This window comes from Jatropha curcas, chromosome 2 (genome assembly GCF_041381405.1).
Source record: "Jatropha curcas cultivar XTBG-Jc1 chromosome 2, XTBG_Jcur_1.0, whole genome shotgun sequence".
NCBI lineage: Eukaryota > Viridiplantae > Streptophyta > Magnoliopsida > Malpighiales > Euphorbiaceae > Jatropha > Jatropha curcas.
Genome location: NC_143152.1, coordinates 707,833 through 733,519, shown reverse-complemented (window position 1 = coordinate 733,519; position 25,687 = coordinate 707,833). Strand labels below are relative to the sequence as shown.

Genomic DNA, 25,687 nt, shown 5'->3' with positions numbered 1-25,687 from the left:
TCAATATTTATCAAAATCATAAAATTCTAATTACAATTACTAATGGATATATAAGTATGAATGACAAATGGATGTAGCAAATTTAACTGCAACCGAAATTCGGGAAAGACTTACTTACATCCGGCGTATAGAACCATCCATACACTGAGCATAGATAAATATTTTCCTTGAAACTCAGCTCATTTTGGGTTTTAAACTAGCGCGAGCATAGCTTGTTTTACAGTCTTTGGTTCTTTAAGAATATTACAGTAAGCTTACATGTCTGGATTCGAGCTCGAGCTTGTTTGTAAGTTTTTTAGTTCTTTAGCTTGATAGGAAGGAAGAAGGATTGTGAATCTAATTTTAAACTCCGAACTTGACTAGTTTATCAAATAAATTCAATAAGCAATTCAAGTTTTTAAACTTAATTGAACGAATTTTTATAAGCTGAGCTTCAAATAGTTCAAGAGCGGCTATTGAAATGCACCCTTTTCTATTTTGTTATCATTTCTGGTTATGGAGTTGATATAAGGGGTTAATTACAATGCCATTCATTGTAATTTATTTAGCTTTCATTTTATTAATGGCTGTGGTTGAGATAACGACCGACGAAACCCTTTTATGCTGACCAGAGAAGATTTCTATGGTGTCGGCTTAGCATTTAATATAACTCAGACCCATTCTATTATTTACTACTCACTCGTCTTTATGTTTGACTTGCCATTTCTTACAGTATCTTCAGTGACAATTTTGACACATTTCCTTCTATGAATGAATTAGGAGCAAAGATGTATCATTTATCAGATTCTCTATTTAATTAATTCACAAAATAAAAATAAAAACACATGAATATTAAGTTGAGGAATTATTGCAACATAAGATGGACTGTGGCTTAATATTCTTTTTTTTTCATTAAAAAAGAGAAAAAAATATATAGGTTTTGAATCCCATAAATGAATAAAGAATATATAAGTATTACTAATGGAAGTTGATCAGAATATAAAAGATTCAAGTCCTTTAAACAAGAGGCAAAGCGTTCGATTTTTATAAATTGAGAAAATCATCTATGAAAGCACAAAATTACATTTAATCCAACATATTAAAATAATATAGATATTGAAGTATGGATTTATATATGAGTAACGTGTAAACGAGCCGAGCTGAACTCGAATCTGCGAGGCTCAAAGCTTGACTTGATAAGATTTAGCTCGATTTGAAAATTTTAAATTCGAGCTCGATTTGAGATTCAAGTTTAACTCAAAGAGTTTTAAACTTGAACTCGGTTCGAAATTCGAGACGCAAATTAAATCTAAAATAAATATTATTCATATTATATATAAAATCTTAATAAATTTATCAGTTAAATATTATTGGTTTTTGACTTAGACTCGATTAGAATCAAACTTTTTTTTAACTCGAACTCAAATAGTTCACGAGCCGGCTAAGCTAATTTAGAGCCCTGCATGTGAGATCGTGGCTTAGTGATTATATTGGTGTCCACGTTTGAGTTACTTGCTTCCTTGAATTTTCACAATCAAAATATCCTTGTACGTACCGCTCTGTTTCCGTACAAAAAAGATAAGGTTACTCGTCTTGACAGACTTGCTGTCTTTCTTTTGTCTCCTTGCTCCCTTTTTCCTTTTTATGTCTCTGTCTAATATGTTATTGCTATGTATATACACATATGTACAAATTTAAAATTTCTATCATTCACACATTTTAATGTTTCGTACACACTTTTTTAATTGAGCAATAATTTATTCTTACATGAAAATTTTTTACTATTTATCTAATTTAAGGATCATATACTTATTCTAATCACAATATTAAATCTTTATTTATATTAAAATAAATTTATATCTATAAACGGTTTTAAATCTCGTAAAAATAAAAATATAAATTCTACTGTCAGAAAGCGTACTTGCTATAAAGTCTAAAAACTTTTACTCTATGAATTGAAAGGGAATAAATTTTTTTTTTTTTACGAATTTTCCGCGAATTAAAAATTAAAAGTGATACAAGATTACGCGTGTTCTCACGTATCACTATATTGTATGATACAAGATTGCCTCTGGTTTTTGTGTAGGAATGATCTAGCATGGTACGTTTTGGCTTGATTTAAGGCAATCAAACCTTGATTGCTAGTTTACACAACTAAGGTTCACCTTTTCCAGATTTTGAAATTGTTTGTGTATATCCCTAAAAAGAATACATGATTCATGATTAAATATTTAATCTTATAAAATAAGTTTTTTTTTTTTTTTCTAATAACCACAAGGTATAATCCTAGTGTAATGTGATTCTTTGTTCAATGAATTTTAATACGATAAATTTAGAGTTCAAACCCTAATGAAAATCAATTAATCAGAAAAAGACATAATTACGTTTTTTCAACAATGTATATACTTGAGAATGATAATTAAGGGACGAAAGGTGTCTCAAAATCCTCTAATTTCAGATGCTCTTCTAACCAAGTTTAGGGCCAATCAGAATTGATATAAAGAGCAATGTATAGCTATAAAATAATGAAGATGACATTTGAACAATCAGCTTGTATGAATGTGAACATGTGTGTCCTACTTAAATTTGTACAAAAGCATAAGATTAGTAGATAGTCTTGTTAAACATGGGTTTAGTAGGGATTGAATCCGAAAATTCTTCTCACGCGTCTAATCTGCTTGCCAATTGAGTCATAACCCGCAGGTGAATAGGGATTGTTTTTAATAGATATAAGGGTAGCCGATCCTGAAATAATTAATTAATTTTTTTAATTTTCTTAAAAAGAAATGAAAGTGGAGGAAGGAATAATTTTCCAGCGAAACTCTAAACATTGCCATGCTCTTCCTGCGGGTAGACATTACTACACCACTTGAGGAGAACAATTAAGGTTTTTCCTCTGTCGTTTCTTTTGTTTCAGAACATTATAGTATTTTGATTATTGCAACGTAAGATAGAATGTGGATTATATCATAGAAATATGTCATTTCGTGTCTGAATTCATAGATTAATGTCTTTTCATTTTCGTATTTTCCAAATAAAAAAGGAAAAAAAAAAAAAAAAGAAAATAAGACATGGGTTCTAATCTCATCCCATGAATGATTAGTTGCAAGTTGCAAGTTGGTTGCATGATATTTTTTTCGCCACTCAAACATGTCCTTCTACGTACAAAAGGATAAGGTTACTCGTCTTGACAGGCTTGCTGTTCTTGTCTCTTTCTCTCTCTTTCATGCATGTCTCTGTCTAACAGCTTAGTTCTACTTCTACATATATATGCTAAAGTTTAAATTTTCTATTTTGGCAACACTTTTTAATTAAAATAGGAAATAATTAATATTTTTACGTGAAAAACTTTTATGGGTATGTTAGACCTTCAAACTGAATTGAATTTAAGTAGATTTTTACTGGCAATCACTATGCCATCTAGGTTGCAGGAGATCGAATAGCAAGATTCAGGATCAATTTTTCTTATGTGCAAAGAACATTTTCCCTTAAAAAAAAAAAATCTTTTTTATCAAACATTCTTTCTTTTAATATTATAAATGCATATTTTCTAGTTAGTGCAAAGAGCATTTTGTATGTACCATTTTGTATCTTTGTGCATAATGAAAAACCTAATTAAGCATCACCATTGGATCTTTGTTGATAGGCTTGCTGTTCTTGTCTCTTTCTGTATCTTTGAATTTCCGTTTTTGTCAAGACTTTGTATATGAAAAACTTTTATAATTTAGCTAATTCAAATTAATAAATCTTTACAAGAAAACATTCGTTCTCTCAAATCTCAATATTATAAATCCATGTATGAAATTCTAAATTGATTTAAAATGAATGCACCTTTTCTGTTGATATGTCAACATTTTCTACACAGAATTTGTGAAAGCTGTAACCCTACTTGAGTAGCCTTGTCTCGCAAAAAGATAGTAAGCATTAATGTTAGAGTATTGCATGATGTAATTGAAGAAAATATCAAATAGGGAACTTGATGCCAAAACTTACAAATTATACCTAAAGATGGAATAAGGAAACACATGGGCAGAGCTCCTTGAGGGTTGAAGGGGCCCGAGCCATAAGAAGATTGAGCTTCCTAAAATAATTATCCTAACTCCGGCCCTCGAGAAACAACATGCATGTGATGAGCGAATAATAGAAGATTTGGAAGTAATGATTGTGAAAGAAGACAAAGTGAATTAGTACGTTGTCTGATAAAGAAATGGCAATCAATTTCAAACATATGTATCTGATCTTTACAACTGGTACATACCATTTTGTATCTTTTTGAATAGTGAAGCATAGTTAGAAAACCTTTTGTAGCTTTCCAATGAAAATCTAATATATTATTAAATATTTTTTACATCCTTTTTGTTTTCAATGATATATTATATTTCAATATTTAATTTTTAAAAATAATTACTTCATGTTGTATAAAATTTGGTGCTATTTTTTTTAAAAAAATAGAAGCATCTTTTCTTTTAAAAAAAAAAATTAGAAACATTTAATTCGTAAATCAATTGTGAAATTTCTTTTTTTTTGTGCTTATGTTTACTGTTTTTTAATTTTAATATTTACTTATGCGATTCTTTATTTTGTTTTTAATTGTCATTTATTTTTCTTCTATGTTAAATTTAAAAACCAAATCACAAAGCCAATTAGATAGTCTCTTTCACCAGATATGAGGTTCATAATGTAGACAGACTTGTTGTGAGTATGGATTGGGCCTCTGAAGATAAGATAGAGCCCAGAACTATTAGCAAATCAATCCACAGGGCCTGTGATGATTTGAGGCATTTAAGCACATCAAGTGACAGTAACTTGGGACAAAAACACCTTTCCATCCCATTTCATGATTTTGAAGAAACAAATCTTATATGATTAGGATTGTATGTGCAATTGGTAGCAGATGAAGAATTGGGCATGAGGCATGGCATATGCAAGAAAAATGCATGCTTTCGGTAAATTAGCTGTTAGTTGTTTTAATATCTGTCGGCTATTAATTGTCATACAGTTGTTTAACTAATTTTTCGTAAACGTTAAAATATGTATCTTTTCATAATCTATTGTCTCAAACTTTAAACACCAGTACAAATGCTACGCTACCGTACTATATAAAAAGCTGCTGCCAAGCATCAGCCTATTGATTCAGCAATAAAAAGAGGACTTAACATTAAAGCATTTTCTTGAAAAATGTACAGAAGCTCAGAAAAATTGCTTGATGAAGCTAATACAATGTAAGGATAATATATGATAATCATAGGCTAATTATTACATAAGATCATACTAACACTGCTAAATCTCATTATCAACATATATTATTGATAAGGATTCATTGAAAAAGGTCTACGGACTAATAAAATCTGAACTCAGAGAACAAAAACTATCAAAAAGAATAAAGTAAATAAGAGTTTCATTAACCAAATATTAGAAGAAGAAGAAGAAGAAGAAGAAGAAGAAGAAGAAGAAGAAGAACAGGAGAAGAATATAAAACAAATCTAGCAAGTAGTAACTATCATAGCTTTTTCATCCAAGGATACTTCGTAACTCGTCCGGTCGACAAGGAATTTCAAGAACTCCTTCAGGGAAGAATCCAAATTCCTCCTCAGATTCCTTTAACAACTTCAAGAATTCAGGATTATGAAGAAAACCCAATCCAACAATAAACCTTTTTGCTTCCCAACCTTGTGTTGCAACCACCACAAAGTGACCTTCCTTTATGCCCTTTGACACCTTCCTTATAAGGAACCTCACCATTCTAATGCTGCCTTTCCTCACGCCCTCAAAGTTTTTAACTTAACCCATTTCAGAGAATGTTCTGAAATTGTTTTACAAGCAATGGAGGAGATGGCAGATATACGTAGAGCAAGCTTAGTGTCAAGGGAAGATGGGATCAAAATTTCTGGGACCCCTCACACGTGAAGCTTCATGAATATCCATAAAGTTGCATCCACTTTTACTGTTCTATGATGTCCTATTTTTCTATGACTACACTAATGGGGTCTATGTCACACTTAATACAAAATGCAAAATATATCATATGATAAAAGGTAAACTGCTCTTCTTCCACCCATTTCATATCTTGTCTCATTCAAATCTAGCTTTCACGGTGACATCTTTTTACTAACTGCTGGTTTAGCAAACAAAATAATGTTAAGCGGTGAAACTCAAATAATAATTACAGAGACAGAGAGGTAGATAACCACAATAAAGAAGTTTGTATTTCTCTAACTGGCATATCATCCTATTCACTTCAATTGTCAAAGAACAAAGAAATATTCATGAAATACACCAGCCTATATTTGGATTAATGATATGCTAGAGAAGAATCAATTCCATATATACACACATGAGCAGCTAACACAAGAATGATTGTACATCGAAAACAAGTTAGGAAATCAGAACTTGCAGCACAAATTTATCAAAGCAAGTTCATCAAGGTCAGACAACATTCAAGGTCTTGAAGTTAGATATGCCCAACTGTAAAATGACGTTACTTGCATCACTTACTAATTACCTCAACTTTTGTCCTCTCGCCTTCATTCCACTTAGCAGGAACAGTAAGAATGGGCACCATATGGCCCAGGAAGAGTGTGAGGATAAAAACAGGTTAAGTAACGGCAATTGCACGTGGGAACTCCAGGGCAGATATCCTGTGGTCAAGTCATGCATGTGGATGCATCAACCTATCATTTAGCATGTCTCTGATATAAGCACATGATGAAATTGTCTGCAAGCATTTATATAGCTGAAATTTCTGGATAATCATTAAGAATACGCTTTTGATAACCATCTGGGGAGGGAAGGAAAGAACAACATTAGCAACGATAACAACCATTAGTGCCAAGGAAATGCCAACGCACCCCCAACAAATCACATGGTAACTAAATTTCATTATAGATTAAGAAATAAATGCAAAAAACCAGGAGAAAACTTTTTAAAACAAAGATTCTAGCAAGTACAAAAGTTTAAGCTCTGGTAATGTTGTGCACTGGAATTTCATGGAGTATCCATCGGTATTTCCAGTTTCAAAAGATCCTGTGGAGCTTAATATACCAGTAAGTCAACAGGAAACCCAATTCCTCCCCATCTCTAACAGCTTACAAACCCTAGGTAAGCTAATTAATCCAATCCAATAACAGACAGCTTCTCAGATGATAAACCTAAATCATCATAATCATCAACACCACCAGAAGAGGTAGCAGCATCATAATACGATCTTGGTTAGGTACTTAGGCATGCATCATATCATTAGCATCCCCCAACCATGATAGGTCTCTGTGTTTATTTTAAAAGTTTTGCCTGCATGGATTCACCCAAAGGGGAATCTGCACATGTGTGGGTAGGGATCCTCGAGAAGGCAGCACAACCAAGTTATTGTTAGAAGTGGACAAGTTCATATGAATGAGAAATATTGCAATTAATAATACTCTTAGGCATCACTCTCAATGTTTTTACTTGGTTGGATGGCTCACAAAAAAAAATTAAACCCAAATAGTTTTTGTGTTAAAAATTATTATCTTAAAATATAGGGCTCAAAGTGATAATCTAAAATACAGCTCATTAAATAGCTAGCAGCAACTCCCCTGTCCTGGCTGTCCAAGTACACTCCCAATCAACACCCCCACAAAGATCCCCTTCCCTTCTTACTTTCTCTTCTTTCCCTCCTCTGACCAGCCATTACGGAAGTTACAACCCTGGGACAATACGAGTAACGTCAGTTACAGGTGTTGTCGGTCCTGTTTCAAGAAGATTCAAGATTCCTAGTAACATAGGCAAAAGTCAAGTACCTAGACTGATTTGCCATTATGTTAGGCATCGGCAATTACCTAAACCTTGCTCTAGCCTCCCAACCTACCTCTACAAGAAAATACAATCATATCAAAAGAAATGGGGCAAGGAAGTGACCACTATTTCATGGGTAAAGCGACCATAGGATTAAGAAACAAGTTCTTCCAAATTATCAATATGCAAAAGAAATCCTGAATCGTCATTGCGCTGTTCAATCACACACAAAAGCTATCCCATGATCCTGATAGAATTCACCATGTAAACTTATTTGTTCAGGAGCTGCAGTTTTGTATTAGATTGTATATTTTAAAAATTGGGACCCAAACTCATGTATACCTGATCAGAATCTAAAGTTTAACGGGATCATTCCTTACAGGAGAACTACAAGTTGAAGGTCCTACCATGTATGCTTGGCTTGCCCTATCAAGTTGAACCGTATAGGAAATCAGTCAAACACCAACAAAATGAAATGGTTTGGTTCCAGGATGGTTAAGAAACATTCCATGTTGCTCTTAATTCTTGAATATATTAAATTCCAGATATCAATTGAATACTTCATCTGCAAGGTAGCAAGCACTTTAAAAGATGCAAAAAATTCAACAATAGGGTCAATCATGAGTAGTGATTACAATTACACCTGAAAAGGCCAAAACAAAAGCAATAACAACTAAGCCTTATCCCAAACTAGTTGAGTCAGCTATGTGAATCCTTTGTTTCCATTCCTGTCTTGTTCATAGCCAAGTCCACACAAAAAAGATCAATACAACTTAGCAAAAACAAGAGCTAGGATAGGAGCAATTCCCACCTACCCCAAGTACAGTTAAGCATTAAAAGCAAGCTACAATCCCTGCTTTAAAACATGTCCAGCAATCATATATTACTAATAACAAATTTCTACATTCTGTAGGTCGTTTGAACTCTCTTCACCCCAGATCCTCCATATATTCTGTACTTCCTTCTGTTTCTTTCCATGAACAAACACATGCCGGGAAGATCTTTAGGAAACTAAAGTTTAATCATGGCTAGCATACCTGATGCGCAAGTTATACAATTTTCAAACACAAATCATAGTTCAATATGATGTCTGGAAAATATGAATATGATATCTCTAACAATCTTCATTGCCAAGTAAAATTCTCCGAAACAAGTATCCAGTAGCTGGCATTTGATTTCAAATTCCATATGGTATATCTAACAATCTTCATTGCCAAGTTAAATTCTTCCAAACAAGTATCCACTAGCAGGCATTTGATTTCCAATATCAGCATATTTCATCAACATTCAAACTTTATTATAAGATTAAATGATCAACATTCAGAACTACAGCAAAACATACATTTATATACTTCTTCTTGAGAAAGGTTTAAGACTGCCATTCGGGTAGAGCAAGATGTAAGTAAATACTAAGATCAGACAGTTGGTTTGCGATGGAACCCAGTTCCAGGGTCCTCATCACAAGGGAAAACCTGAAGTCCGGTAACCATAGCATCCGGTGGGCCACGGCGGCACCTCTCCTCCATCTTTTGCACCTTATCACAATCCCCAGAAAAGAGTGCTTCCACTGTTCCATCTCTTCTGTTCCTCACCCAACCCTTCAATCCCAATTGCGATGCATTCTCAATTGTCCAGTTCCTATAGAACACTCCTTGCACTCTTCCTTTAATCACAACCCTGACCTGCATAGTGCAATTAATTTATGCCAAGTTACCCATTACTCAAAAAAATATAAGAAAATCAGCACAACCCCATATTCAAATCAAATTAATAACCAAAACACATTATTCAAAGGCAATTAACTAACTGCAAAAGATCCATTACCCAAAACTTAAAAAAAAAAAATCCCTTCTTTCATATTCGATTAATTAAAGAAAAGGACCCATTACCCACTCATATAAAAACAAGAAAACATCAACACTCATTATTCAGACATCAAACTCGACGCGATCAATACGTACCGTCTTTTTGGAGGAAGACTGAGGTGGGTCAGAATTGGAAGACTGAGGTGGGTCAGAATTGGATTGAGGAGTAGTCATTGAGGAAAGAGGAGATCGGAGATGAGGTGAACGAGATTGGAACACAGAGCAAAGAGAAGGATAAGATATAAGAGAGTTAGACCAAATCTGAAGAAAAGAATAAAGAGAATAATAGCGATTACTAGTGAGAAAGGTGAATCTAGCACCAACACTAGCATTATTGTTCATCCATTTCCCTTGAAGGTTCGCGCGAGATATTAGGAATTTGGTTGTGGTTCCAGAACGAGTGAGTAACAGTGGCCTAACGGTTGGTGGCATTGCTGATGCCATCTGATGTTGTTGAATTGAATTGGATTAGATTACTTGTGAGAATCTGATTCTGACAAATTCATGAGTGGGCCTAAGGGAAATGTTTTCTCGATATTGGTAGAACAAAAGAATTTTTAAATTTGTTTAATGTTTTTCTGCTGCAAAGATAAATTACTGTTTAATTTGTAAATTTTACCTAGTCAAATTCCCATTTTTTGAGAAATGAATTATAATATTTTTTTTATTTTTTTCATTAATTATATTTACAATGTTTAAAAATTTTTCAATTTTTTCTTTTTTAATGACGTTTAAAAGCCATTTGAACTGCCTACTTCTCTTTTCTCAAACCTGACAACACAAAACAAAACTCCTACTTACCTCAAATGGCAAATCAAAAACTTTTGCATGCTTTCAAGATATCCAATGCCACAATCCCCACCTCGCTTTCAAGCCCAGAAATAGCAGAAAAGATCGCTAAAACCCTTGTTAAATCAGGCCTGAAACCCCTTGAAAAAACACCACTTTTGCTTTCAAATCTCAATCCTCAAGTAACAAACCTTGTTCTGTCAAACCCAAAACTCCCACCTCACTCTTTCTTGAATTTCTTTAACTTCCTTCGAACAAACCCATCTTTTATTTCTCAAAAACCCAATCTTGAAGCCCATATAATCCTAATTTCTAGATTATTTAAAGCTAGAAAATTTGCAGAGATGAAAAATGTTTTGACTTGTATTGCTTTGGATAGTAATCTTCGATGCTCTGTTTCACACTTGGTTTCTTTGGTTAATGGATTTGAAGAACCAAATTTTCTTGAAACATTTTGTGATATGTTGTTTAGAGTTTATGCAGACGGTAAATTGTTTGAGGAGAGTTTAGGGGTTTTTGATTTCATGGTGAATAATGGGTTAAAGATTGATTATAGGTCTTGTATAGTTTATCTGCTTGCATTGAAGAGAAGTGACAAAATGGTTATGTGTTTGGGTTTCTTTAAGAAAATGGTTGAGTTTAAACTGGAAGTTACTACTTACTCTTTAACAATTGTGATTGATGGATTGTGTAAGACAGGAAGGGTTAAAAGAGCTAGGGATTTGATGATAGAGACTGCTGATAAAGGCATAAAATCAAATGTTATTACTTACAATACCCTTATCAATGCTTATATTAAAAGACAAGATTTTGAAGGTGTGAATGAGACGTTAAGGTTAATGGAGGGTGACAAAATTGTGTATAATGTTGCTACATATACACTTCTGATCGAATGGTACGCTAGTTTAGGGAAGATTGATGAAGCAGAGAGCGTGTTCGATGAAATGCGTGAGAGAGGTGTAGAAGCAGATATTCGTGTTTATACTTCACTTATTAGCTGGCAATGTAAAGTAGGAAATATGAAAAGGGCGTTTATGTTGTTTGATGAGTTGACTGACAGAGGCCTTATTGCAAATGCTCACACCTATGGGGCTTTAATTGACGGTGTATGCAAAACGGGGCAAATGGATGCAGCTGAGATGTTGGTGAATGAAATGCAAAGCCGAGGTCTCGATGTGAATCAGGTGATATTTAATACACTTATAAATGGGTATTGCAGAAGAAGAATGATTGACGAGGCTCTAAAGATGCAGGATTTAATGGAGAAGAAAGGATTTGGAAATGATATATTCACTTATAACACCATTGCCAGCGGATTGTGTAAATTGAATAGGCACGAGGAAGCAAAAAGATGGCTCTTTACAATGGTAGAGAAAGGTGTGGAGTTTAATGCAGTGAGTTTTACTACTTTGATCGACATATACTGCAAGGAAGCAAATTTTGTGGAAGCAGAAAGGTTAATTCAGGAGATGAAGAAGAAGGGAGAGAAGCCTACTATTGTTACATACAATGCTTTAATTGATGGGTACAGCAAGAAAGGGAAGCTGAAGGAAGCTTATAGGCTAAGAGATGAAATGGAAACTAGGGGAATAGTTGCAGACATATATACATATACATCACTTGTTCATGGGGAATGCATTTTTGGGAAGATAGAAGATGCCCAGAATTTGTTTAGTGAGGTACGTCGAAAGGGTTTAGCTATCAACGTGGTTACCTACACAGCAATGATTTCTGGCTTGTCTAAGAAAGGAAAATCAGAAGAAGCTTTTAGATTGTACGATGAGATGATTGAATCAGGGCTTAAACCTGACCACAAAGTATATACTTCTCTTGTGGCCAGCCTTCATAATGCTTAGTTTGACTGCTGAAAGGATAGTAATGGTAATTAAATACTATCATCTTCTTCTCCTGATTACTATTTCAACAAGATTTTCATTATCACTGTATGAACAGTTTTTAGATGTTTTTTTAGAGATTAAGGCAGCGTTTTAGAGAAAAAAAAAAATCTCATGAAACGTTTAATTTTTAGCTTTTCATAAAAAACTAACCAATAAATTAACATTTACCAAAACAACTAATTTTAGTTATTTTTTTTCTTTTTTCTATGTATCCATAAATTAAGCGATAATTAGTTTTAGCACTACTTGTACAGTATAAATTGATGGAATGGCCTGATTTATGGTTAAAAAAAAATTAATATTGATAAATTCTTCGATATACATAGCAATGATTATATGCAAATATTATTTTATTTTTTCCAACTCTAAAAAAATCAAATTTGGTGGGCATACAATGCATAGAACCTTCAAAGATCAAACCTAAGGGCAGAAATTGGTGCAGTACACGTGCTATAAATTATAATAAAGTCAAATTATAGGACTATAGCTTATGCTAGAAGTTGAACTTAGATCTTTGGTCCTTAATTAACTATTAAGCCATTAATTAACAATTAAAAATTAAAAATTTCTAGCAGACGATTAGTACAACGAAATGTCTCAATCAGAGCCGTAGTTAAAAGGCCAACAATTTTAACCAATCTGAACCGTCCAAAATTTGTACCAATCAATTCAACCTCCACCATAAGATCTGCCCCAGTAATCAATGGCTGATAGTTCTCCTCCCTACCTCCCTTCTTTCTAGCTGATTCGAAACATGTTCGACGTTTAACGCCGCGGCAAAATGATATATATAAAGAAGCGAAATGCGTATTTCTCTCTCCATTTATAAATTGACTAGACAGTCAATATCTCTTTCTAGCCTTTCTATTTCTTTTCTTCTTAGTTTCAAAGGTCTGCATCGAAGGTAATCGGGTAAAGTTTCTATCTTTTTATTCAATTATTTTCTTTCTATTTGTTTGTTTCAATGGTTGATTAGTTATTTGAAAACTCTAGGGAAGTTTATAATTCTTTGTACGTTTGATTTACATTTGAATCTTATTAATTGATTATATATTACTGGCTATGCATGTTAATATCTTATAATAGAAGAAAAATGATTGGAGTATCTGTTAATTTAGACCCTTTTTTTCAAAATTGTAACTTTTTGGTCTAAAAACCTTAAAATCATATGATCTTATTTTTTGAACTGTTAGTGGGATCCACCTTCAGATGTTTGCCTTAAAGTTTTTTTTTCTTTTCCCCTTTTCCTTTACCTAATCCAATGGTTGATTGTTGATGCTCATATGATTATTATTTTCTTGATTTTATGGCAACTTTATATTAATATTTGACTAATTGGAGAAGCTAACAGAATTGTTCAGGTTTTGATTGAGTGGGATGTTAAAAAAGATATGGCTATTTATGAGCAAGATTCAGATGTAATCCGATGGGGCCTTCGTCTTCTTGATGGGGAACTGCCTTTTTATTCTGGATATTATAGTGTAGTACAACCTGAGGATGGTTATCATGGACAATATATTTGTGACCATTATGACATATCAGATTGTACCAACGTGGACAGTGATGAGATGATTGCCCGCACGCTGCACGAAGAATTTTCGCAGCTGGCTGTTGCTGAAGCCTCTGGATACTCACCTGCACGAGAAGAGCATTTGCAAGCATTCTGTAATGGGCAAGATTGGCATGGTACATCGACTAGGAACTATAGTTCAGGTATTTGGAGAACTGCTGGTTGCATATTCATTTAAAGGGTGGCAAGTTCCCTGATTTTTCTGATATGATGCTTATATTTATAGATAAAGAGTGTAGCCGTGAAGATTCTGATGATATGGTCCCTTCTAGTTCATGTTCTAGCCCTGGTAATGAGGAAGAGTATTCCTATTCTCCAGAGCTTACAGATGAATATGTAATGGATGAGGAAGTAGGCAAGAGGCTGAATCAAATGATTCCTATCCCTGTAAGTCTAGAGGTTTTAAATAATTTTGATGGCTTGTTATTTCCTCTTGGTGCAGCTAATAATGTTCAATAAATTGCAGAGATCTGTTATTGTTATCAATTATTGTCCATTAATGGTGCATATGTGGTTTATGGGGGGCAATTTTCTGGTATTAATGATTTGCTTTTATTGGGATCTTGGAACTTGCACTTTCAAGTTCAGTGTATTTAGTAATTGAAATTCTGCACTACTTAAATAAACCAACTTAATGAATGATCTCCTGGCTGTTGGCCATATTATGATCCATCGTGTACAGCTGATGATCATTAGTTTGAATTACAACCCTTTATATTGGGTGGACACTTACATTTGTTCAATAACACATTCAATTGACATATTTATAATTAAGCATGTTCATGTGCATTCCGGGACTGAATTGTTCAAATCTAATAGACTGATCTGCATTGGAAAATCTTGGTTAATGGGTGATTATGATATTACTCTCACAAGATTGCTGTCTATGCATGCTTAAGCAATCACATTGGTGCACATAAGTTCACATTTATGTCTAAGCACGTATTTCAAACTCTTATCAAGTCAAATAATTCTAAATATAATGATTTACGTACCATTCTTGATGGTTCGCAGCACGTGCACGGGCATGAATGAATGTCCTTTAGCATATAAAGTCTACTGACTATAGCATCTAGAACCTTTTCTTATCATGCTAAATTTGCAATCAATTCTATGCAGCATGTTCCTAGAATTAATGGAGAAATACCTTCAATTGATGAAGCAACCTCAGATCATGAAAGACTTCTCAATAGGTAATCATTTAAGTTTTTTCGGGTTTAGTGAACATTATAAACAAAGATCCTTGAGAAGATGTTGCTATCATATATGTATATTAAATCAAGCAATGTTTCTGTGTGCATTGCCTGAAACAGAGGTTGTGTCTCTTGATAAATCAGGATGATGTGAAAGAATTAATATATCGTGCACCATAATTTAGATTATGGTTTATCTGAGTTTTATTGATGTTCTTGTCAATCTATTATTGCTTGAATGCAGCCATCAATTGCATCAGCCAGAAACTCTTTTTTCTTTTTTAATCTTTCTTCACCATGACATGTTGCGCTTTGTTATTTCTAATCCAGGTTGCAGTTATTTGGCTTTGTTGAGGTCAAGGTTCAAGGGGATGGCAACTGTCAGGTTATTTTTTTGTTTCCTTTTCCTTTTTCTTTTTCTTTGTGGTTTGGTCAAACATATGTTTTTACCGCTAGGTAAGCTAATTTGTCATCAAAATACTGATAAAGGTAAATGCTTAATATTGATTGGTCTTACTTTATCATGTTTCAGTTTCGTGCTTTGTCAGATCAATTATACAGCACTCCTGATCGTCACAAAGTTGTGAGGCGGCAGGTTGTTAACCAGGTTTGTTTTATTCTGAAACTGTTATTAATAATTAAACATAATTATGTTGAGTTGATTATGATGGATAACCTATGGGTCCTGATGTAGTTTTAATTGCATTTATAATCACCAGTTGAGATCGCATCCAGAGATATATAAAGGGTATGTCCCTATGGAGTATGGTGACTATTTGAAGCATATGTCCAGGTATTAAAACAACTCCCTTTTCCTTGTTAATTATACAGGTTTCTGAGTTAAGTACGTTGATTCTTATAGTCTTCAATTTGGGTTATGCAAGGAGTGGCGAGTGGGGAGATCATGTCACATTGCAGGCTGCAGCAGATTCGGTATAGACAACTCTCTCTCTCTCTCTCTCTCTCTCTCTCTCTCTCTAAACTAGATTAAGATGTTTGGTTGGTTAATATAATGACTTATGTTTTTATATAAATGACATTTATTTTGTTTCCTTTTATCTCTAAATACTGCTTGAAGCTTGAGGTTTTGTATTATGTTGTTCCCTTGTTTAATTGTCTTAAGTTTTGGTTAAATCTGTGCGCACAGGTGTGTTTTGTATATGCTTTTTTTAGTTTGAAAACCAAAATTCGGTACGCAATTATGGTATTTGGGTAGAATGGTATCAATGATATTTTTGCGTCCAATGCTAACGAATCAAAGTATCTATTGCAGTATGGTGTGAAGATACTTGTTATGACCTCTTTTAAGGACACCTGCTACATAGAGATTCTTCCTATCAACCAGAAGTCAAAAGGAGGTAATTGTTTTAGTTTTGTTCTTATTCTGAGTAGAAGACAGACCAAACTGCTCCTTTTTCCTTCCCTTCCATGCATTACCTTTCTGATATAATTCCAAGTGTCTACCATGTGATGCCGGTGGTGGTAATGGCAATAACTGTCAGTTGAGCCTTAATTTTATTAACACATGGTCAAAGACTCGAATGGGGTGCCGTTTACAAGATAATCATTTTGTTAATTTTTATTTCATGCCTGATTAGCAGAACCTTCTTTAGTTGGTAATTATTTGAAACCTGCCATATTTTCTTAACGCCTGATTAGCAGAACCTTCTTTAGTTGGTAATTACTTGAAAGCTGTCATATTTTCTTAGCTCTGCTGTGTAGAAGCAGTGATTCATTGAAGTAGAAATTCTTTCACTTCAACTAATTATTTTGTGTTATACTTCACAGAGGTGTATTGAAATGATTTTGGAACTATATATATACGCTATTAGCTGGTCTGCAATTTCGTTCCATTTTTTCCTTCGTTTTAAGAATATGTTAACCTAGTATTGATGGTATCTTTTTTTCTTGGGTTGGACGTAAGAATGTCCTCATGAAATTGTAAAGTTTGTATTTTAATTAGGAATTTGCATCTTATGTGCAGTCATTTTCCTGAGTTTTTGGGCGGAGGTACACTACAATTCAATCTACTACGATGGAGGTAATATTTTGTTTCCTTTACTTGACATCTGTTTTATGGGAAAGAAAGGCGTACATGAGCAGGGGAATGCATGGTCAAACTTAGTAACAAACAGAACTATGTTTTTATTGTATAGATCACAAATTGTTAACCTAATTCCATTGCTCTTTGCAAATTGCTTTGACTTGATAACAAGTTTTCCTTCATCTGATACAATACTACTTTTTGTTTTAGGTGAATAATTAGGGAACTTGTTCAAATTAACTTTAATTCTCGTCCCAGAACATTAATGCATCTCTCTCTCTCTCTCTCTCTCTCTTTTTTTTTTTTTTTTAATTGTTCTGATTCAGATACGACTTCTAATGAGTCCCGAAAGAAGAAGAAGTGGTGGAATTTTGGGAATAGGCATTAGATATGGCTAGCCCTCTCGTGCTGAACTTCCCAGATTATGTTCTTTGCTGGCATTGCCGATATTAGGCTCCTGCGCAGTCTCATTGTGCAAGCCTTTCTTGTATTTTTAACCTGTAATTTAATCTGTAATTTTTACATGGATAAGTTGTAGTCTCTTGATAAGCTTTAGTGTCCCATTCTTGCAGGCATGCATTAAGAATAGCATGCAGATCTCCCAAGCTTTGGGTTGAGTTCTGACTTTCATTATTAAGTGATTGAGCTATAGAAAAGCATAAAGAATTTGGATGTGATCAATTCCCATCTCTTTGGTAGACAAGTTCGTAGATAATTTGTTTTTGTGCTGTATTGAGAGAGATATAAATTTTTGGTAATCTTATGTTCATAACTCCAAACATGGATTTCCTTGCAAATTTTCTGTCAAAAGAAAGAAAACCATGAGGAGAAAAAATTCAGACACGTTTAGGATGGGGTAATAAAAAATGGCGAGTCCAATTACAATTTTACAATTACAATACTATTGTCCACCAATAGGAAATCCAATGACCCAGAACCACAAATTCCATTACCAAAAATAGCATTTCACCTCCATTATTTGCACCTTCTACTTCTTCCCCCCTTCCAACCTGAAGAAAAACACTAGGCCCCACCACCTAAAATCCTCATTCTTAAACCCCCATGGAGCACTTTTGACATTTTTATATTTCAATATTAAATAGTATAATTTTTTTTATGATATGCAAAAATAAAAAAAATAAAAAACATTTATCCATCTACTTTTATTTTCCTGTCTTCTGCTGATCAGGACTACTATTATTATTATCATCATCTCCAAGTACCTCTTCATGTTCCTGCTGGTGCCGCCTCCTTTCACCAGCCTCAACGGCGGCAGCAGCTGCCACAACCGCCGTCGGCTGCAACAACAAAGCCGTAAACGGCATGTGCCTGTACTCCAAATCAAGTCTACAACTTGGAGCTGCAGCCAACGTAAACATCCCCTGCGCGGGACCACCTCCAACCGGGTGGACCTTACAAGGAATAGAAGGCGGAGAAACAGAAACGGGAGTATGACTAGCGGTGGTGGAGATAGGTTCCGCAGGGACAGTCCCTGTGCCTGTAGCAGCAATAATGGAAGGCTCAGCTTGTCGAAGAAGCCACTCTATGGTTTCACCGTCAGAACGGTGGCCAAGTTCTCGGGTCAGCTGGAAGATCCGAGCAGCACAAAGAGCGGGCATCCGGACTCGCCTGCCTCGGCCGTTGACTTTGGTATGGCGGTCTTTGGAAAGTGAGGTTGTCGATTTTCTAGGATGGCCGAGTTTGGCCCGTGACTCAGCGGTTGTGGAGGTGGCGGTGGTGGTTGGTAGCACTGAGTTCAGGTTTGGGGTTTCTTGAAGGTTATTCGATGTGGGTAAGTTATGAAGGACAATTTCCGAACCCATGATGATGCAAGAAGAAAACTTTGATCTTGCAGGAGAGTTTTGAGGAGAGGATTTAGGGTTTCATTTCATACATTACTATATAGTTGCTTGTTGAGGAGAAATGGCGGAGGAGGTTGGATAAAAAGGAACGGAAGTGGGGCTTTAGACGGATTCTATTGACCCCACAAAGAGAAAGATCTTTTTTGGACCGTTGATCCTCCAGAGTGGGGTTAGGGTTCATTTTACGTGTCAACCTATACACTATCTTAGTGGGTCCCATACTTGTTCACACCTGGGTTGGATGGGCCCCTTCCTATTTGTTGGTGTCTGAGTTGTGCGTGGGCCCCACCAATTTTCTTGTAAAGGGCCACAAAGGTCAAGCTGAGTTGGTGGAATTGAATTAGTTACCCTATTTAGTATTAAGCATTAACTAATTAGCTTGTGCTTAATTAGTAATTACTCTATGCGTTATATGAGCTGAATTGGCAATGTATGAACCAAATACAGAACCTACTGCATATAAGAATCTGGGTTTTAATTATAATTTTTTCTTTGTTTTACGTAAAATTATATTATAAATTGTCACATTTTATCGCTTATTAACATGCCAGCAAAATTAAACCGTATCATTAAATTTAGATATTTTAAATCTTGATGTAAAGTATCTTTTTGATATTCGATTTTACCTCATCATACATTAATATCATTATACTTCATATTATAGAAAAAATAAATTAATTTATAATTTTATGACTATTGGAATTATGAATTTAATCTACATAAAGATAATAAAATTATTTTTTATGTTAAATCGTCGGTATTCTAAATACAATTATTTCTAAATTTAATCTACATAAGATAATAAAATTATTTCTAAATTAAGAGAGATGAAATTGTTTAACCGTCCTACAATAAAACTATAAATAATCCCATCTGCCTCATCTTGGAGATCACTTTCACATATCTGTCTGCCTTCAGATTTATGCAGTGCAAATGAGACAAATGCTTCTCTCTCAAATCTGACAAGCTGACCAATTTGACCGCTCTTGGTATCTGTGAGCCTCATTTGCCTGATTTACTGATTTACCCTTTATCCACCTATAAAGCGGTGCCTGCTTCCTGCCTGCCTTCGTCCAAGGAGTAAGGACTGAGGAAGCCTTTTTTATAATTTTATTTTTGATATACCAAACCAAAGCTTAAAGCCCATTTCTGTACAAATCTATTAGGCTATGTGTCCATTATGGAGTTTGGGTTTCTGCTGGGCCTTGAATAATCGACCCATGCTATTTCTTATAGGATATCCTCTTAAAATTGGTAATTAATTTTTCTTGTAATAAAAATGATAAATTTATTTAATTCACGAAAATTAATTTTCTTGAATGATAGAGATTTATTTCTGCATAAGAGTTGAAAATTGAAGTTCATATTTAGTGGTATAAATCATGGTTATTAAACCCATCATGATCCAATAGGTTAACCTAGATATTTGGTCTCAAAAGAGGGTCAATTTTATTTTGAACCATTCAAGTAAGCGAATCAAATTAAATTATTGACCCATGATTCAAATGATCGATTTGCATAGATCCAATATAATAATTATTTTTAATTAATGACATTATATGGTCTCAGAAGCACTCCTCACCGATGGCGATTTGGCATAGAGCCTCGACTTTTCTGTCTGATTGGTTGAAGGCCACTGCTGGGTCAGGTAGAACACCATCTGCTGTGTGTAAATGGCAAAAACCGGAAGTTAATTGGGTCAAATTAAACGTGGATGCAGTTGTTTATACAGGTGGTACTAGTACTGGTGCTGGTTATGGGGCAGTTTTACGGGATAGTGATGCAGTTTTGCTGGGTGTTAAGGTTGGCAAATTTGAGGCCAGTTTAAGGCCAATTGAAGCAGAAGCAATGGCCATCAAAGAAGCGTTAAGCTGGTTAGAGGGGAGAGGATGACATCAAATTGTTGTGGAATCTGACAACTTATCAATAATTAATGCTCTACAGGGAAGTGGGCTTGTGTATGGCTCAATTTTGGGTGATATTATCGTTTCTATTCTATAGTTATCATCATAATCTGGTTGTGTTTTTAAGTTTAAGCATGTTTATCGTTCGTCAAACGAGTTTGCTCACCGACTAGTTCAAGCATCTCGTTCCTTGTCGAATGTGGAAGATTGGTTTTGTGATTTCCCGTCTTTTCTTTCTTGGTTAATTTGTTCGGATGACTAATAAAATCCAACATTTTCTTTCAAAAAAAAAAAATATATACATCATTAATGTTTTTATGACTCGCACGAGTAAGACCAGCGAATCATCCATCCAGGTTTTCGGTCCGGTCAAAATTTGGGCCGGGTTTAATAACGCTATTATGAATAAAGATATTTGCTGCTGGGTCAAATAGCAGTGGACCCAAACTGATGGGTTTGGGGCCGAAGCACTACCAACTAATAGCGGTTGAAGTAGCGAAAGAGATATTATAGTAGATTTAAGGTGAAAAGAGATAAGCCTGATCCTCTGTGTTTTGCCTTCTGGTTCTACTTCTTCCGTTCTTCCTATGGTGGAAAGAAGAACACAATACTATGAAACCCAGCTGGAGATAGTATAGTGAGGTTATAAACGGCATTCATAATTTATTTATTATCAAGGGTTTCATCAAATGGAGGCAGGAAGGAATTTGCTTTCTTCTCCTCCATCGTTTACTCCAAGAACCCACCTTAAGAATTCTCTTTCTCCTTCGGGTATAATACATAATTGCTGCAATAACAAATAGTTTCATTTACCCATTGTTGTTTTCTTGAAAGAAGAACGCTTTTGAATTTTCATGGCAGGGAGTCATTTGAGCACCAGTGCATTTAAAGTTTTAATTTTTCTTTTTTCTTCTATCATCTGTTAATTTTTATTTTAATTATTCTTGGACAAAAGAGGTCGATAGTTTCTTCATTTAATGATGAAATGTCAGCTGGGGAAGCTTTTCTAGGACAAACTAATACTCATATAAATGTCAGCTGGTCGATAGTGGATTGTGTTCTCTGTTAACTATAAATACTCATAACTGTACTGTAAATGGAGGAATTGGAGGGTGGAGACTAGACTATATCGAAATATTGATGTATACTTGTTTTCTCTGCTCATAGCTTTTATTAGACTATAGCCTAATATTGATGGATGCTTCTTTTTTCTGCTCATAATTTTGCAGTTTTGATGCTTCATGAACAAGCAGCCCCTATGGTTATTTCTGCTCCAACCACTGCTAGAGCTCGAAATTTTCCTACGTCAATTATTTTGCAAGAACAACGCGACGAGTTTAAGCCTCTCCCGGCCATATTCAAGGAGGATAGAATTTCTCAGGTTAGATTTTTGTTGTGGACATTGAATGGAATTGAAAATATGTATGGTAAAAAATTTAATTGTATCTGCTTCATTATAGGCAACATTGGATAGGAGACAGATGGAAATTGGGAGTTCAGTCCTTGAAGGAGATGGCTCTGATGATTTGAATCAATTGGTGCTGGACTCTGAGTGTCATTCGATTCGGTGGCCCAATTTTTCGAATTTGTAAGATGAATTTTTTTTTTTTGCTGCTCTCATCAGTTTCCTCTAATTCAGATTTTGGTCGTAAATGACATTCTTAAATGATCTTCTGTTTGCTATTGAAGAGTGTCTGCTTTACAAACTGCGGAAAGTCCATCCTTGTCGGTGACCATGCAGTCTTTGGCAAAAGAGACTGACAAGCTTATGGTTGTTCAACCAACTAATGTGGTTGACCTTGCTAAGAAAGCTTTGTCAGCCTCAAAACAAGCAGCAGAACTAGCTGAAAAGCTCACTAATCATGATGGTAAAACTTCTACTAGGTTTGTTCTTGTGAGCTCTCATCTGCTAACATATCCTATTATCTTGTGTTTCTGTTTTTGAAACTGAAATCTAATACTTTTGCAGCGTGGAGTCCACAAGTCCATTTAATTTTTCATTTGAGGAGGTGAAAACTGTTAGGTCAACACGGCGTTTAGAGAGACAATCTAAAAACCGGAGGATGCCTAAAGCAAAAGTGTTGTTTCATCATAATTCTAGAAAGCAAGATTTACAAAAAAAGTTAAATGAAGGTTTTGATCTGAACGATCCCCTTCGATTATTTTTGTGGGGTCCTGAAACAAAACAACTTTTGACTGCTTCAGAGGAGTCTGAATTGATTGCTCAAGTGCAGGTGTGTCTCTGAAAGACATCTAACTCAATACTTAGTTGAATGTTTGTTTTGTGACTGCTCTTAGCTTTTGTTAGAAAATATTGGCATTTGATTTTGGAACTCCTTTTTCTTTTGCTGGACATGGAATATTGAACAGGATTTAATGAGGTTAGAGGAGGTTAAAAAGAGGCTTCAGTTTCAATTTGGCCGTGAACCAACCTTCGTTGAATGGGCTGATGCTATTGGTCTTAGTTATCCAGTCTTGCAGTCACAACTTCAATCTGGTACTATCAGTCGCAAAAAGCTGATTACTGCAAATTTGCGGATGGTAGTTCATATTGCTAAGCAATACCAGCATCGTGGTCTTAGCCTTCAGGACTTGATGCAGGTTTTCTGAAACTCATGTAGCACACATTTCTTGGATTTATATTAAATGCAACAGGGCTTTTTTCATATCTTTTGTTCATCTAGGTGGATACTGTTTTATTCCTTATTCACTTAAACAAAGTGAACATATTATCAATTTTTTATATCATTGTTTAAATATGTAGTATAAGTAAAGCAAGGATAACTTTGACTCATGTTAGATTGCTATTGAAGTAGCTATTTTATGATCTGAAGTTTTCTTTTCAATCAACTGCAATCTAGAAATAAAAAAAAATAGAAGAAAAGGCTGGAGTGTCTAGTTGAAGAAATATGGTTAGAGAGAGTGAATTGTGATAATCTTTTTCTTTTTGTTGTTTGATATTGTTCCAGGAGGGAAGCATGGGTCTTATGAAGAGCGTTGAGAAATTCAAACCACAAGTAGGTTGTAGGTTTGCAACTTATGCGTATTGGTGGATAAGGCAGACTATTAGGAAGGCTATATTTCAGCATTCTAGGACAATTCGTTTACCGGTATAGCAATCTTATCTCTTAATTACTAATTCAAAGAATTACTTTTCATTCGTTGTCTTTATCTCTTTTTCTGCCAGTTTAATTAGTTTATCATGTAAGTTTACAAATTGCAGGAGAATGTGTATGTTATCTTGGGCAAAGTGATGGAGTCAAAGAGGTTATATATTCAGGAAGGAAATCTTAACCCAACCAAAGAAGAATTAGCAAACCGTACTGGAATTACAGTTGAGAGGTTGGAAACATTAATTTTCATGGCAAGAAGGCCACTTTCAATGCAACAACCTGTATGGGCAGATCAAGATACTATTCTTCAGGTAAATGCTTTGTTGTTGTTTTAATCTGTTATCCTATCCCTTGACTAATAAAAGGAAAAACCAAAGAACATTTTACAGGTGCATGAACGTTGAATATTTTTAACCAGCTTTATTGTAATTTTGAAATCTGTTTTGGTTGCTGTGAGGTATTCTTGTCTTTGGAATATGATAGTGCTATGTGATGGATTTTTTGTTATAAAACAGTCTTTTAATTATTAATTTGTGGAAGAATGATAATAGGAAGATCAATCATCTTGGATCCCCAAATTGATGCAGTAGCCTTGTAAACTTTTCACTAAGCAAGAACCCAATCCTGCTTTTTCCGGTTTATAGGAATTGAAATTTAACAATTATTTAGCAACTTCTGTAGACCTTGCTTTGTCTTCTTTGCATTTGCAGGAGATAACTGCAGACACTGAAATTGAGATTCCGGATGTGAGTGTAGCAAAGCAGTTGATGAGACAACATGTGCACGGGCTCCTAAACGTTCTTAACCAAAGAGAGAGGCAAATAATCAAGCTAAGATTTGGCTTCGAGGATGGTAAACAAATGTCCTTATCTGAAATTGGTAATGTCTTTGGTTTGTCTAAGGAAAGAGTTCGGCAATTAGAAAGCCGAGCATTGCATAAACTAAAGCAATGCCATGGCAACCATGGACTTGAGGCCTATGCAGATTTACTTGTCTAAATGTGAAGAAGGAAAGGATATGCCATTCAAAATCATGACTTAAAAGGCCTACGATCTTTTCAAGCACAAGTTACTGGTGGTGGCTTTTGAAGGCGAAATTAGCAGTAATGGAGACTTTGAAGTGGGACTTGGTTTTCAAGATGTAAAGATTGGGCAAACCATTTTGGGTGCTTTGTAATTTTGATGTACAAAAAAGATGATTTCTTTACTGACTGAATTATTTGTTAATGTATTATCCATGTCTAATTATTTGTTGTTTAATATTATCCATGTCACTATTTTATTCTGAGAGAATATATGTGTGTGTGTGTGTGTTTATGTATATATTTCTACATTTATTTAGTTTTGAAAGATTAATTAGGTACAAAACAAAATTACGAGATTAATTATAACTCAATAAATGCAAGGACTGAAAGGTATCTAAATATAAGCAATTAAAATATAATAATTTTGACTAAAAACTATATTGAACTGAAAATCTTAAATTTAATAACCAATTCCGATTAATCTGAAAAACCAAATCAACCAAATTAGATTGATTCGATTTGGTTTTTCAGTTAGAACCATTTTGTGCTCACCCCTAAAATTTGATTTTGCAATCAATAAGTAGATAGAAATAAAGGAGATTGGAAACTCTTCTTTTTTTTATTTTCCTTTACAAGTTCTTTCTTGATGCTGCAAAAATAGGCAAAAATTTTACAA

The 25,687-nt window shown here is 34.5% G+C and overlaps 5 protein-coding genes across 10 annotated transcripts; 3 read left to right on the top strand and 2 right to left on the bottom strand.

Annotated features, from left to right (window-relative positions):
• Positions 1-9,024: 9,024 nt before the first annotated feature.
• Positions 9,025-10,167, bottom strand: LOC149497984 (acylphosphatase family). The gene is made up of 2 exons (XM_089717937.1): positions 9,711-10,167; positions 9,025-9,431 (listed from the first exon to the last, which is right to left on the bottom strand). The coding sequence occupies exons 1-2, from the start codon at positions 10,056-10,058 to the stop codon at positions 9,165-9,167; spliced, it is 615 nt and encodes a 204-aa protein (XP_089574063.1). The 5' UTR covers positions 10,059-10,167; the 3' UTR covers positions 9,025-9,164.
• A 206-nt stretch (positions 10,168-10,373) lies between these two features.
• On the top strand, positions 10,374-12,330 carry LOC149497983 (Pentatricopeptide repeat (PPR-like) superfamily protein). The gene has a single exon (XM_089717936.1). It carries the CDS (start codon positions 10,421-10,423, stop codon positions 12,257-12,259), a length of 1,839 nt encoding a protein of 612 aa, XP_089574062.1. The 5' UTR covers positions 10,374-10,420; the 3' UTR covers positions 12,260-12,330.
• Positions 12,331-13,059: 729 nt separating this feature from the next.
• On the top strand, positions 13,060-17,789 carry LOC149497982 (Cysteine proteinases superfamily protein). 5 transcript variants are annotated; one of them, XR_016319637.1, is made up of 11 exons: positions 13,060-13,205; positions 13,653-14,014; positions 14,098-14,258; positions 14,991-15,064; positions 15,395-15,449; positions 15,597-15,671; positions 15,784-15,857; positions 15,927-15,997; positions 16,338-16,422; positions 17,049-17,105; positions 17,435-17,789. XR_016319637.1 is itself a non-coding variant. In XM_089718079.1 (11 exons), exons 2-11 carry the CDS (start codon positions 13,693-13,695, stop codon positions 17,494-17,496), a joined length of 1,014 nt encoding a protein of 337 aa, XP_089574205.1. In that variant the 5' UTR covers positions 13,060-13,213; positions 13,653-13,692; the 3' UTR covers positions 17,497-17,789. The 5 variants fall into 5 exon arrangements, 4 of the variants coding, with proteins under 4 accessions (XP_089574205.1, XP_089574206.1, XP_089574204.1 ...); XM_089718079.1 differs by having other exon boundaries at positions 13,060-13,213; positions 15,949-15,997; XM_089718080.1 differs by having other exon boundaries at positions 13,061-13,213; positions 13,663-14,014; positions 15,949-15,997.
• A 171-nt stretch (positions 17,790-17,960) lies between these two features.
• LOC149497981 (TCP family transcription factor) lies at positions 17,961-19,370 on the bottom strand. The gene has a single exon (XM_089718082.1). It carries the CDS (start codon positions 18,929-18,931, stop codon positions 18,272-18,274), a length of 660 nt encoding a protein of 219 aa, XP_089574208.1. The 5' UTR covers positions 18,932-19,370; the 3' UTR covers positions 17,961-18,271.
• A 2,007-nt stretch (positions 19,371-21,377) lies between these two features.
• On the top strand, positions 21,378-25,246 carry SIGF (RNApolymerase sigma-subunit F). 2 transcript variants are annotated; one of them, XM_089718573.1, is made up of 9 exons: positions 21,378-21,645; positions 22,104-22,255; positions 22,335-22,462; positions 22,564-22,758; positions 22,844-23,108; positions 23,245-23,475; positions 23,844-23,984; positions 24,098-24,298; positions 24,698-25,246. In XM_089718573.1, the coding sequence occupies exons 1-9, from the start codon at positions 21,564-21,566 to the stop codon at positions 24,983-24,985; spliced, it is 1,683 nt and encodes a 560-aa protein (XP_089574699.1). In that variant the 5' UTR covers positions 21,378-21,563; the 3' UTR covers positions 24,986-25,246. The 2 variants fall into 2 exon arrangements, with proteins under 2 accessions (XP_089574699.1, XP_089574700.1); XM_089718574.1 differs by having other exon boundaries at positions 21,380-21,516.
• Positions 25,247-25,687: the final 441 nt, after the last annotated feature.